This window comes from Hesperophylax consimilis, chromosome 27 (genome assembly GCF_061612785.1).
Source record: "Hesperophylax consimilis isolate HC1 chromosome 27, BYU_Hcon_1.0, whole genome shotgun sequence".
Taxonomy (NCBI): Eukaryota; Metazoa; Arthropoda; class Insecta; order Trichoptera; family Limnephilidae; genus Hesperophylax; species Hesperophylax consimilis.
In genome coordinates, this window is record NC_142862.1 from 4,961,422 (window position 1) to 4,976,086 (window position 14,665).

Genomic DNA, 14,665 nt, shown 5'->3' on the forward strand with positions numbered 1-14,665 from the left:
GGCTGAGTTGACATCGCGTTTGGATCCCTCTCAGGCGTAGTGTGTTCAATTCATCTGCTGGCTAAGTCCTCCATCACAACACAAGCAACATTTTCCACTTACTGTGGTGGTAGTAGGTGATTTTCAAATACCGTCAGGTTATTCGTAACCCGGGAATGTATGTCTTTCTTTTTAAAATATATATATTTTTTTTAAAGTGTAGCAAAATATTCAGTTTTAGAAACAATTCCCAACTTTTATTCACCCGATTTGGGATTTTTAGTTAAGTTTTTTAAGCAGCCAGCAATTTGCGCGCCATTTTCAAAGGACTTGTAAGTAAGCTGATTTTATTTTCGAGGAATGGTGATATTACCATAATGTCAGATTCATTTATTGACAAACTACAGAAAACCTCCTCCGCGCTCCTCACAACTTTGATTTGTTTGCGTTTCCCATGGGCCAGTCTACTTATTGGGTTGTCGATGATTATAAATTAGTTTGCCCAACATTCCATCAATTTTAGACTAAATAAAAAAAAACTTCTTTTTTAAACCCATATCTGTGAAGTTGCGTATTAATTTTTTTTTTATTTATATTCATTTAACATTTACAAAGAGCCTTCGTGAAAAAAATACACAAAACTTACGTTCCTTCATGCAAATGTCTGAAAAAATACCCTTTTTGGGATGAAAGTAATTTGGATTCGAGGATTATAGTCCTAAATCTACATTCCGAGGACTCTCTATTATTATTGTAGGTACTAGTTCCCTAGAGAGGATTTAAATCATGAACGAAAGAAAATAATGGACGATCCGAGTCAAAGTTTTCTTTGGGCTTAGATTGCGATGTGTGTTTAGAAAAGGGCTATTAAAACCCCATTTATGCTTAATCATGAAACCCCATTTCTAGCGTAAATATTTATTTAAATCTAAATGCCTAAGTATAAATGATTATTTAGAAAAAAATCTTAAATGTAGGTACCTACCGCATAAGAGTTTAAACTACCCATTGACGGAAAGACGTATGATATAATTTATAAAATGTTGTGTGGCTGAAGGAAGGTATGAAAGGGAGGGAAGGAGAAGCCATCGGGGATGTGAAATACTTGATTATGCAGATCTAGTTAGTTACAGTGCTATACTATTTTAAGCAAAATTATTACACATGGTAGTTGTACGGGACCAAGTTAGTGAAGCCCGCACAAATACTGCAAATTCAATAGGGCACCGGCACACATTGACACCTTGATCTGAGAGTTTTTGCAGGGGCAGTAGGAAAACATTAAATCAAACAAGTATTACTTTCCCGAGAACTCTCGGATGAGAAGTGCCTGTTTGTACCAGTTACTTCTCTATTTATTGGACAAAATTATACATTAAATTTCACACATGTTCAATGAGAGTAATTAGCGATCACCCTTATCTCTTCACTGTGTTGAACAAAACAAAAACATTAGTTTTTAAATGTATGGTGGCGCCGAAAATCCATTAATATTAACTATAGCAGTCGCACATTAAGGATGTGGAATAATATTATAGTATCATATTTATTTTGACGCAGATATCTAAATGGTTTTATCAAAAATATTAAGGACATCGTAAAAACTTGAGATCTTGTTATCTCATAATGACTTTGGCTCTGCACGTCCGATATACTCCCCACGGTGCAGTCTCTGCTGCGCCCAGCTACTCCGTCGGGCGTGTTCTGTTTCATCCCAGCGTCTCGTGTTTGCAGTTGATGTCATTGCAAGGGGTTTCGGCTAGGCAGGTGTTGTCGTGCTGGTGATTGGATCGGCTGGTGTTGTTGAAGCAGGTAGTATGACGGCGATTTTAATGGCCGGTCTAACATATGAGGTTGACATCGACATTCTTCTAAATAAGCTAGCTTCATTTGGTTTTTCCAAAAGACTACTCTGTTTTTTTGCTTCATATTTTCGAAATCGTAGACAGTTTGTGTATTATAAGGGTTCCAGTTCTTTGGAATTCACAGTTTTTTCTGGAGTTCCTCAGGGGTCTATCCTTGGACCACTTCTGTTTCTGATTTTTATCAACGATATTGGTTCAGTCATCACACATTCGCTGTATTTACTATTTGCAGATGACTTGAAACTATATCGTTCAATAAAAAACCATCTTGACTGTATTCTCCTTCAACGTGACATTGACTGCGTCTCAAACTGGGCCAAAATAAATGGCTTGAACTTCAGTACACCCAAGTGCAATATCGTCTCGTATACAAGATCAAAGAAACCGCATTTATTTGAATATACAATCAATGAAATTATTCTCCAACACCTAAATCAAATCAAAGATCTAGGAGTTATTTACGACAGCAAACTAACCTTTCACCAACACATCGATGATTTAATAAGCAGAGGATACAGGCTTCTCGGCTTCGTAGTTAGAAACTCATATCCGTTTCGTAACACAAAAACACTGACGTTATTATATAACACACTAGTCCTAAGTGTACTTGAATCAAACTCGATCATCTGGGCTCCACATGAATTAACATACACTTTACGCATTGAAAGAGTCCATAAAAATTTTTTAAGGTTTTTATTCTCGCGGCTCTATGGACGTTACCCTTGGCTTTACCCATCGATTTATATATTAGGCATGACCAATTACCACTCCCTAGAGACACGTAGAGGTATTGCTTTGCTTAAATATTTTTTCCAACTAATAAACGGTCACTTATCTAATAATGAGATACTGGCCCAATTAAATTTTTTTGTACCAGAGTCTCACTCTCGAGGACGTCATCACAATCTTCTATATAGTAGAGCAAGCCGCACTAATTTATTAATGAACTCACCTGTGGGGAGAGCTACGTGCTTTTTGAATGCGGTAGATAAGAAATTAGATTTATTTTTTGTGTCCTATAGCGCATTTACGAGATTTTTGGCATTGCATATACACTGCATAAATGGTACAATTATAACGTCTTAGGCTTTATTACCTGTAATTGTTATAAATAAATGTACAAATTATATATATAAATAAATAAATAAATAAATAAATAAATAAATATATTCCGGAACTTGTCTGGATACGGGCTGTCCTGACTTGTCCGTCGGCGGCGGGCACGGCCTCAAGGATGCGGCCACGCGGCCAGCTGTTCCGTGGCAGCGTGGAGTCCATAATGACCACCAGGTCATCCTTCTTAATGGGTGTGACCGGGTTGTGCCATTTTTGCCGAGCTGCCATGGTGGGAAGGTATTCTAGAAGCCACCGCCTCCAGAATATGTCTGCAAGTTGCTGGCCGATACGCCACTGGCGGCGAAGGCATATTTCCTCTTCCTTTTTGCCAAACATGGACAAGAGGGGACGCTTTCCAGCCGACCCTAGAAGAAAGTGGTTGGGGGTCAAAGGCTCTTCGTCGCGTGGGTCAACTGATATGTGAGTGAGTGGTCTGTTGTTCACTGTGAATTCAGCCTCTGCCAGGGCCGTGAGTAAGGTTTCTTCTCTAGGTGCCCGTTCCTTAAGTGTGGTGCTCAGGGCTCTTTTTACTGACCGTACAAGCCTCTCCCAAGCTCCCCCCATGTGGGGCGTCATTGGAGGTATGAAATGCCACTCAATGCCCTGGGTGGCTATGGCATCAAGCATTCTGGCATCGTGGCTCAATGATACCAGAGCGTCTCTCATCTCTGCATCGGCTCCATGAAAATTTGTTCCGTTGTCGGAGTACATGGCTGCGGGTTGTCCCCTTCGCGCAGTCATCCGCTGTATGGCCATGATGGCTGAGTCTGCGGTCAGTGAGGCGGCCAGTTCTAAGTGAATGGCGCGGGTCGAGAGACAAGTGAAGATGGCTCCATATCGTTTTTCCCGATGTCTGCCAACCGTGATCTCCATAGGCCCGAAGTAGTCGAGTCCGCAATGTGTAAATGGGCGGATGTGATGCATCAGTCGAGGTGGTGGTAGCGCCCCCATTAGTGGTGGAGAGGGTTTGCTTCTCCTTATGTGGCAGGTGGGGCAGGCGTGTGCTATCTTCCTGCTTGTAGTGCGCAGACGCAGTACAAAGAAATCGCCCCGCACCTCTGCGACCGTCTTCTCCGTGCTGGGATGGTCCGCCTTCTGGTGGTAGTGGCGAATCAGGAGCTGAGTGTACGGGTGGTCTCCATCCAGGATGACGGGAGTCCGTGCTACACACTTCGTTTTCGCTAGAGCTCGCAGCCGGGTACCCATCCGCAGGGCGCCGTCTTGTCCGAAGAAGGGGTTTAATGGGTTCAGACGACTACCAGTCGGCAGCATTTGGCCTTGCTTGAGGGTGGTCATGTCAGTATTGAAGGCGTCCTCCTGAGACCTTTTTATCCATCTGTCTTCCGCCTCCTTGATCTCCTCCGCTCGCAGTGGGCCCCCTACAGATTTGTTAACTTTCATCCGACATTGTTTCACAAAGCGGAGAACCCATGCTGTTGCACGAATCAGCCGTTGCCATGAGGAGAATCTCTCGATGGATGGTAAGGCTTCCCTTGCAGTTGATAGAAGGCCGACGTAGTGAGGCTTAACCTCTAGTGTCTGGTCGTCGGGCCTTTTGACAGGTGCACGCTCTTTTGGCCACGCACTCTCAGGTAAAATGATAAAGGCCGGGCCGGTAAACCACCTTCCTTTGGGTGATAGGTCGGGCACATCTGAGTCCCTTGTACCGATGTCAGCGGGATTGAGCTTGGTTGGCACCCATCTCCAGTCGAGTATGTTGGTTAACTCATCTATTTCGCCCAGTCTGTTTGCCACGAAGGCAGAGTACGTACGTGGGTCAGTTCGTAACCAGCACAATACGGTTGCAGAGTCTGTCCAGAAGTACGTTTGGGATATACGGGCCTGGCTTTCCTTGTGGATGGTCTGGGCTAGTCTTGCCGCGATGAGTCCGGCTTGTAACTCAAGGCGGGGAATGGAGAGGGGCTTCAGTGGCGCCACTTTGCATTTACTGGCCAGAAATATCGCCTGTAGGGATCCATTTACTTCTTCGGTGTAATAGGCGACAGCGCAGCAGGCTTGTTCTGACGCATCGCAGAAGAGATGTAGGGTCACGCTGTTCTGCTTGAGATGGAGGCAGCGTCTCGGAACTGAAATGCTGTGTGTATTCAACAGGCTCAGCCATTCGGTCCACCTCTGTATATGTTCAGGGGTAATGGGGTTGTCCCAGCCTATACTCGAGCGCCACACGGCCTGCAGCAGTATCTTCGACCGGATTGTAAGGCAGGAAATGAAGCCTACTGGGTCGAAGATTTTCATTACTATTGAGAGCAGCTGCCTTTTCGTGGGTCGCGTGGCCACTTCTGGGGTGATCGCCTCTTGGAATGAGTACAGGAAGCTATCAGTGGATGGGTCCCAAACTAGTCCGAGCACTCGTTCCGTCTCCGTACCTCCACCGCTGATCCGCACTGTGGAACTGGCCCGGTCTTCTGTGGGAACACCGGCTATGGCAGTTGGACTGTTAGATGCCCAGCTAGTTAGGTGGAATCCTCCTTTCGCGAGGAGGGTGCTCACACCGTGGACGAGTGAGGCAGCCTCCTGACAACTGTCTACTGCATCTAGGTAGTCATCCATGTAGAATTTAGAACGAATGGCTGCTGCGGCAATCGGGTTTTCATGTTCGTATTCCCCGGCTACCTTGTTCCGGACGAACTGGGCGCTGCTCGGTGAACAAGTGGCTCCGAACATCATAGATGACATCTGGTAAGTATCAGGTTCGTGTTGGTTCGGTAATCTCCAGAGGTAGAGTTGGGACAGCTGATCCTCCCGCCTTATCTTGATCTGCAGAAACATTTCCTTGATATCTGCGGCAATGGCGATGTTTCCCTCTCGAAAGCGCAGAATATTCCCTAAGAGGGAAGACAGCAGGTCAGGGCCGGTAAGCAGCTGGTCATTAAGGGAGGTCCCTCGGCATCGACTGGCGGCGTCAAACACTATCCTGATCTTCCCTGGCTTATTGGGGTTTGTCACCGCAAAGTGCGGCAGGTACCATTTTCTGGGTGCGGTTGTTGACGCTTCCAGTTTAGACAGCTTCCTGGCGTATCCTTTGTTGACCAGCTGGCTCATCTTGTCGCTGTAGGCTGCTGCCAGATTCTGATCTGCTGCCAGCTTCTTCTCAAGGGAATGAAGTCGTTTCAGCGCGCACTGCCGGTTGTCAGGCAATGTGGCTTCCGGATTACGCCACAGGAGGCCAGTTTCCCACCTCCCAGTGCGAAGAGGCCGGGTAGTCGTGTTCATTAGTGCGATGGCCCTTTGTTCGCTTGCCTGGGTTCTCACCGCGGTAGTTACGCCAAGAGAGTCGACGGCAAAGTTGCATTTTACCAATTCTCTTAGGCGGATATCTGCGGCTGATTCAATTTGTAGTGCCAGCGTCGTGGATTTATTGTCACTGCCAGTCCCGACACCCCCATGGGCGATCCACCCCAGTGCGGTTCGTGACACTATTCGCGTAGTGTCATGGTCTTCGCGCACTTCCCGTGAAACGATCAGATGAGCATTGTCTTGCCCTATCAAAAGTTTTGGGGTGACAAGGTTTCCCTGGGCCTGTTGTTCTGGCAGGTTGAGGTCGGAGATCGTGTTGGCGATGATGTGGTAGGTGTCACTGCTATCACATCCTCTTATGGTCAGCTTCACTCGGCGGGAGAGTGTGTCAGAGGTGCACATCCCTTTGGCGCCATGGATCCGTATGCCGCGGACTGGGCCGCTCACCCCGATCCGTGTCGCGATGTCAGCGTCGACAAGTGTCACAGTTGAGCCTTCGTCGAGGAGCGCGAACACCAAAACTTTGCTTCCTTGGGGGACGCCCAACATAACCTGCACAATTTTTAACAGCACGCTCCGGTCCGTCGTCTGGCGTCACAAGTTAACCTCACCGACAGCACCTTCCGGTACGAACTGTGGGTCATGAAGCAAACGGTGATGTGGTGATCTGCACCCTCCTATGCCGCACCATGCCTTGGTTTTACAGTCCCGTGAGTGGTGTCGATCCAGACACTTACGACACAGGTTCTTCTGTCGCACCATTGTCCACCGGAGGGCGAGACTTTTCTCCGCGAACTCGGCGCACTCGCGAGTTTTGTGGTTGCCACCGCACTGGCCGCAACTTTCACTAGACAGTTTGCGTTTACGCGTATTGTTCATTTTATTTTCGCAAGGCTCACTCCTCTTACGCGATGTAACAAATTCAGCGGGTCTAGAGTCTGGTTTAACTTCTTCATCGTTTACTACATGCACCTGCTCGGTCCGTCGCGGTCGAGGTCGCACTGGGTCGATCATCCCGCTGTTGGGTATAGCGTTAGCCATACTTTTCAGAAATGCTGCCAGCTGAGTTATTGTAGCTAGACTCGTAAGACCACGTGTCTCATACAGCCAGGTCATCCGTAGCGTAATCGGCATCTTTGTTGTGATGTCATTCAGTAGGGTGGGGTTGGTCAGGTATCCGTCAGTCCTAAGGATCCTAAGTGATGTCACCAAGTTCTGGACGGTTCCGGAGAAGTCTGCCAGGTCCTCAAGGGTTGCGTCTATTGTGAGATACGGCAGCTTTTTCACCTTTTCCAACATCAGCGTGGCTATTGCGCTGGCGCCACCGTATCGCTGCTCGAGGACAGAGAGGATCTCTGGAACTTGAGCGGGATCCATGAGGAGAGGGCCGACTGCATCCCGAGCCTTCCCTTTTAGTGCACGCTGCAGCCGGATGAGGTTTTCAGATGAAGTCATTCTGCAAGTGGTTGTGGATTGGGTGTACTGGGCTTTCCATGTGGGCCACTCGAGCGGGTCACCCAGGAAGAGGGGAAGATCCTTGGCCGTGGTCTGCCTTGCGATTAAGGCGGCCATCCGTGTATCGTCCTCTATCGTGCGAGGGCTTTCTTGGGCACGGGACGTGCGAAAACCCTCTGCTATTGCTGAGGTGATCTGGGACAGCTGATCAGCGCCTTTTTGCACCCACTCGTGAGTGTGCTGTGCTGTCTCATCGGCCGTAGGCAGTGGCGGAAACAGTGGTGAAAAATCCTGACTCGTAGGGAATTGCTGCGATCTGTTATGCGTAAATTCCACTTCTCCAGGTACTGCTGCTTGGGGCTGTCGCTCGGGGTACTGTGGTAGAGTATAATCGGCTATGGGAATGCTTGCCACGGGTGCCGTGTGTCCCGTAGTTTCCGACAGTATGTGCACTGAGCGTGCATTCGAGGCGGGTCCGGGTTTTATGATAGCGTGGCCAGCATTTGAGGCGGCCGTGTTCCCGGCAGTGTACGCACCGGGCATGCATTCAAGGCTTGCCCGGGTGCTGTGATAGTGTAACCGGCTTTCGAGGCGGGCCACACTCCAGGCGCTGTTTGCACCCGGCATGCATTCGAGGCTTGCCCGGGTGCTGTGATAGCGTAGCCGGCATTCGAGGCAGGCCACGCTCCAGGCGCTGTTTGCACCGGGCATGCATTCGAGGCTTGCCCGGGTGCTGTGATAGCGTAGCCGGCATTCGAGGCGGGCCACGCTCCAGGCGCTGTTTGCACCGGGCATGCATTCGAGGCTTGCCCGGGTGCTGTGATAGCGTAGCCGGCATTCGAGGCGGGCCACGCTCCAGGCGCTGTTTGCACCGGGCATGCATTCGAGGCTTGCCCCGGTGCTGTGATAGCGTAGCCGGCATTCGAGGCGGGCCACGCTCCAGGCGCCACGGGGGCTTGGGTAGTTGTGAACCTGGAATCGGCAGGTTGGTGGCCTGCTTAACGTGCTGCTTCTCTCGAGTGCGCAACTCACGGCGCAACATTTGTATTGCATCCTCAGTTGACTCTGACCGTTGGTCATCATCCTCTCCGTCGGACTCCTGGGGGGCCGGGGAACTGTGGGTCAGGATGGGACCCCAAGCTGTGGTTGATTGTTCAATGGAGTCCGAGGCAAGCATAGCTTGATCAGCTTGCTGGGGTGCATCTTGGCTAATGGGAACATCAGTCGGAGAGTTGGAAGTAGGGTCCGGGGCTCGGCGAGACATACGTTTGTCTCGGTCTGCGGGAACGCTGGTTGCTGATCGCGACGCCCCGGATGACGTAGAGATTTTATGGCCACTGCGAAGCGAAGGCATCTTTACTGAAGCACGATTAAAGGCGTAATGCGTAGAACCGGCACGAAGGACCAATTTGTACGGGACCAAGTTAGTGAAGCCCGCACAAATACTGCAAATTCAATAGGGCACCGGCACACATTGACACCTTGATCTGAGAGTTTTTGCAGGGGCAGTAGGAAAACATTAAATCAAACAAGTATTACTTTCCCGAGAACTCTCGGATGAGAAGTGCCTGTTTGTACCAGTTACTTCTCTATTTATTGGACAAAATTATACATTAAATTTCACACATGTTCAATGAGAGTAATTAGCGATCACCCTTATCTCTTCACTGTGTTGAACAAAACAAAAACATTAGTTTTTAAATGTATGGTGGCGCCGAAAATCCATTAATATTAACTATAGCAGTCGCACATTAAGGATGTGGAATAATATTATAGTATCATATTTATTTTGACGCAGATATCTAAATGGTTTTATCAAAAATATTAAGGACATCGTAAAAACTTGAGATCTTGTTATCTCATAATGACTTTGGCTCTGCACGTCCGATATAGTAGTCTTTCACGGTTATGTTACGAAATTATTATGTTATAAGTTTATGTGTGAATTTCAAGTTTCAATATTATATTGCCAGAATCACACACGAGCAGAATTACACATAATGGGAGTTACTAAACCTTCAGTCAAATTACACACCTCGAAAAAAATCCAAACTAAACTTTTTTTTCTAAAATGAAGTTTGTCTAACACACTCTTAATGAATAAACATGTTAAAATAAAATAATTGAAAGATGATGTTTGCCAAATAATATCATTGTTATCATGCAATTTTTGTGTTTGTAAAAGATTATTATATAAAAAAAACCATCTTAAATTAAAATCTTTTAAAAAATAGTTTTTTGATGTGTGTCTTCCAGTAGGTGTAATTTGATTAGGTGAAATTCTCTTCTTGTATAAAATATTGTTAATTTATTAAAAATCTGATCCAATTATTCGTTTTTCTGTTAGAAACAGGACTGCAGGAATTGACAAAGTACGAATATGCTATGTGGAAGTCGGAACACGTGTTCTTAAAAATTACAATATTTTCGTATCTCATATATTATATTTATTTGAGCAAGAACACCTGCGTGATAACGTGTTTAGATATATTCTGAATGTCGATCCTACCCAATTGGTATTTGGCTTGTTTTAGCACGGTTGACTCCAGACTTTAGGGACAAAGATTTCATCATCAGTCAAACAAAATTATTATTATGTGTCGAAGAAACATCTTCACTTTACTGGTAAGTCGTGGGTAATCAGCATTTACAAAAGTTTCGAAAACTTTTACGAAAATATTGAACATTCTCAAATTTTATCACATAGAATTTATTTTTTACTTCTGGACAACATCAATCCTGGTTTATTAAGTCAAATAAAAATATTATTCTACTTCTTCGTGTTATTATCATTGTGGTGTAAATTAGTTGATATTAGCTACATAGAGATATTTTGGTGTTTCAACTACCTGGCGAACGGCAAGTGGCATCACATCTTGCAGCATCGGTGTGCCCCAGGGAACTGGAACAACGTCCTCTGTGTTTTGAACTTGCTAATATTACAATAAAGCAGTGTCCTAATTTTACCGAAATTTGTGCAGCATTTACGCGTAGGGACGGCGACTGTACCAAATGCGGTTAGACTTTGTCCATAGTTTTTGAGAGAGAAAACCCTGGCGATTTCAATAGTTGAATCCACAATTACACAACTAAAGTTATAAGTTTGCCAGTGGCCAAAAGCCAGCAAATTTTGAATAGCGTCAGTTTTGTGAAATATTGGTATGTCCAGAGCATTGCTAAACTTCCTCTGCTTCTATCGCCTTCCACTTTGCCAGTGACTATGAATCTCTCCAAGTTGTTGTCCTCATTTTGGTTATCAATTTGTCCAAAGTATATAACATATTCTGTAGGCAGACATATGTAAGCATAAGTCCAATTATTGTGGATACTTAGCTTTTCCAGAAAGGAATGAAAGTTTTTGGGAAATGATACACAAAGTAACATGGTGTTTGAATCGTACGAGACAAGGAAAGTTCTGTAATTGGCTAGAACCCATTTTTGTTTTATTTTCCAGTTTAGATTTGTTACTTAAATTTTGTTTACTTTGCTACCGGTTTCGACACAACTGTGTCATTACCTAGCAATCTTAAAAATAACTTAAAAATTATACAAGTACAGAAAGATAAGATTTTGTTAGTTTGAAGGGGTGATTTGGGAGGGTGGGGGAAGGGGGCGAAAAAGTTGGGAGGAGTCAACAAAACAGGGAAACATTGTCAATAATTAGTTAGTTAGTTTTAAAATTGGTAGTTAATGACACGGTTGTGTTGAAACTGGAAGCAAAGTAAACATCATTTTAGTAACAAATGTAAATTGGAAAATAAAACTCAATGAAATAAAAATGTCTAGAAATTGTTACATAGTTAATGCCTAAGAAATACGAAAACTGGCTACAACCCAGTTAACGATATCATAGTTACTATGAAACTTATTTCCAAGTACTGCCTGTTGAATCTAGTTCGAGTGTACGCTCTTACATCGAGTTCCGAAGATAAATAATTTTTCAAAATCTACGACACGCAGTACCGGCCCTGTGCAGGCGTAATTGAAGAGGTGCGCTTCGGGCGCTGATTTTCCAAGGCGAAAAGGATGCAAGGAGTTGGCTCCTGATTATACCTAATATAACACCTAATACAGCGCCCTTAAGGTTTTTACTAGTGCCATGCACCGTTTGTTTCAGGGTTGGCCCTGACGAGACGTTTAACAAGTCTCTGCAGGAAAATCCACAATACGTAGCGGTTATTACTCAAAGTGACCTAATTACCAAAGTTGCTTAGCTAATAATATATAATGTAGTGCTGAAAAATATGGCTTGGGAAAAAGAAGCCCCGGAGGCGACAAATTCCAAGAGTTCTGGGATATTATATACACGGAAATCTTCCGGAGATCATTGATAGAAAGAAGTAAGTTAATACTGTTTGTCGATCATATTTGTTTGTGTCAAAGGGTACACCAAAGAATGCATTATTTACATATTTAAGTATCACGATACATATTAGATTTTGATGTATGTTAAGTCTCAATAATATTTTTATTTAAAAAAAAAACACCAAAATATGCATAACATCACAAAGAGAAAATACTCCACAACGCAAGATGGAAAAGAAGTAGATGAGGAATATATAAATTAAATAAGTCGAAGCAGAGCGAGGCTGTTGTTTGATTAAATTTGTTGTTCTGCTTGCCGATATAAATTCTATTAAAACCTGTTTATACTCGTATGTAGTGATATGTGATATCAACAACATCCTTATTATCTTGGGACTATACAATTGTGATTCCATGTTGGAGTTGTCGCAATAATACGGTATATATTTCCATTAGATGTTGGTTTTGCGCAGAGGCGGCTCTAGGGATTCAGTCGTGGTAGGTCATTTGAAAAAAATGTGTGACTAATCTTTATTTGATATTGTGAAAAATGCCCATATATTATTAACTATATCAATTTGTTATAGAGTTTTAGAGTCGCGGACTCTAAATAAATATTATGTTAATATAATAAATTGGAAATAAATACACAATCCATGTACTTACGGCAAATTATTTTTAAGATATTAAGTTTTAATGTAGTTGTCCACAACATTAAAATAAATAAAATCAGTGTTTGATTCTATTTGACAATGATTTTTTACGTTTTTTGTTTTGTTTCATTCTAAATCGATAACAACATAAATAATTATTCTAATCCTTTCCCGAACTATGCAATTGAAAAACAACCATTGTTCCACACACTACAAGCGTGTAAAATGAAAAAACGACATTTGTTTATGTCACCATCTCTGTAAAACATATAATATTCACCGTGTTGTCTCCCCCACGGTCATGACCTAAGCGTCCCTAAACTTTCTTCGGAAGCTAATTTTTACTTCGACGAAAAATATAGTGCCATCTCGTTTATTCTATGGCGCGCGTAGGGACAGAAGATGCCAAATTGGACATTCTTTAAATTGACCCAGCGAATCGTGTGGACTTGTGAATGAAAGCTTCTATTAGAGACAACAGATGTCACTGCTAGTCACTCGCCGCCGCCGCTGTTTCGCGTTACATTTTAAATGTTTTGATGCACATAATTGATTATTATATTTATTATTGTTGTCTTATAATTTTGGGGGGTCAAACACCAATTGACCTAAGGGAAGAACCGCCACTGGTTTTGCGAGTTATATAAAAAAATCAAAAATCAATATTTTAGTCTATTAATTGTTGAATTTTAGACGATATGCTCATAGAGCCCTTTTGTAGATAGAAACAGTTTTTTATACCCGAGATTTCGTTTAATTTCCCACCAAAGAGATCTTGACTTTAATACGAATTTTACGGCAACGAGAATTATGTTTCAACCGATGTTAACAAGATTATTTATAATATCAAAGCGTCCAAAATTTAAAATTTAATGTATTTGCGCTTTAAAAGATCTAAGCTGCTGAAATACTGTCGTGTACATAAAATGATTGTTCAGTCTGTTTGAAAATGCGGCAGAGCCTGTAAACGTCACATTTATTTAAATTGATGTGAAAACTTTCATAAAGGCACTCTTTTAAGTTGGCTATTACCACATAACACCTGCGTTTATGACGTACTAAAATACTGTACTGCTTTTTGATGTAACGTAATGAAGTTAGTAATAAGTTAATAATTAATTTAAAGACATGTTTATGCGAAGACTGAAGTGGATTCTAAAATCCCAGGGGCGGACGGGCCTGGATCAACTGGAAATTTACTGGATGAGTTTTTGGCGACTGAAAGTATGAAACGATATATCTTTTTTTTTTCAATTGGTTGTTTAAAAATTGTAATAATAATATTTGACTGATTCTTACTAAGCAGTTTTTTTTATGTAAAATCACCCAAAAACGCTATTATAAGGCAAATCACTACGCTAATATAAAAAAAAAATATTTGTCAACATTTTTTCGCGAACATGAAAAATTTAGTGATCGATAACTTTTTGGAATATATTACAATTTTATTTGGAAGTGTCAATGGGAAATGTTCAATCATCATACAAAAGAAGACATAACAAATTTTTAAAATGTTTTTATTTAATTGGTGCCGTAAAGGGCACATAGAGATAAAAGTGCTATCGATGTACTGTATTCTAAAAGACACCAAAATACCGGGAGGGTTAATCAACTAAAATGTTAGTTTTTAAAAATATATTTTTGTGTGATTAACAATCAGGGGGTTGCATCACCACCATCTTAGGCAACGATGTGATGGAGTAGTTGTGGAAAGATATTTAATTGCAGTCTTAAGGAAACCCGGAACAAATGCGAAAAGAAAGACTCGAAAGAAAGAAAGAAAAATCGCGTCACATTACATAATAATGAGTCGGAGAAACGACACGTTCTCCTAAACACGACTTAGAGCTAATGTTCCGCTTTTGTCTGTCATCTTTATGGCAGGTGCGCCAGTGCATAGAATTTCTGTTGCTTACTCCTTCAAACAGGTCTATTAAATAGCCATTAAACAGACTCAGTATACATACATTGAGTCTGTGCGATAAATTTGTTAATTGATCAATTGACAATGAATTGTAAATGAGACGAAGCGAA

The 14,665-nt window shown here is 43.0% G+C and overlaps 1 protein-coding gene across 1 annotated transcript in view; it reads right to left on the bottom strand.

Moving 5' to 3' along the window:
• LOC149410515 (uncharacterized) overlaps positions 1-9,027 on the bottom strand; it is a 66,961-nt gene extending 57,934 nt beyond the window's left edge. Inside the window, exons 1-3 of the mRNA XM_089648267.1 lie at positions 8,612-9,027; positions 6,956-8,283; positions 3,048-6,748 (exon numbers count right to left, since the gene is read on the bottom strand). Of these exons, the coding sequence (XP_089504393.1) occupies positions 3,048-6,748; positions 6,956-8,283; positions 8,612-9,027 (5,445 nt within the window). The remainder of the gene's footprint in view (positions 1-3,047; positions 6,749-6,955; positions 8,284-8,611) is intronic.
• Positions 9,028-14,665: the final 5,638 nt, after the last annotated feature.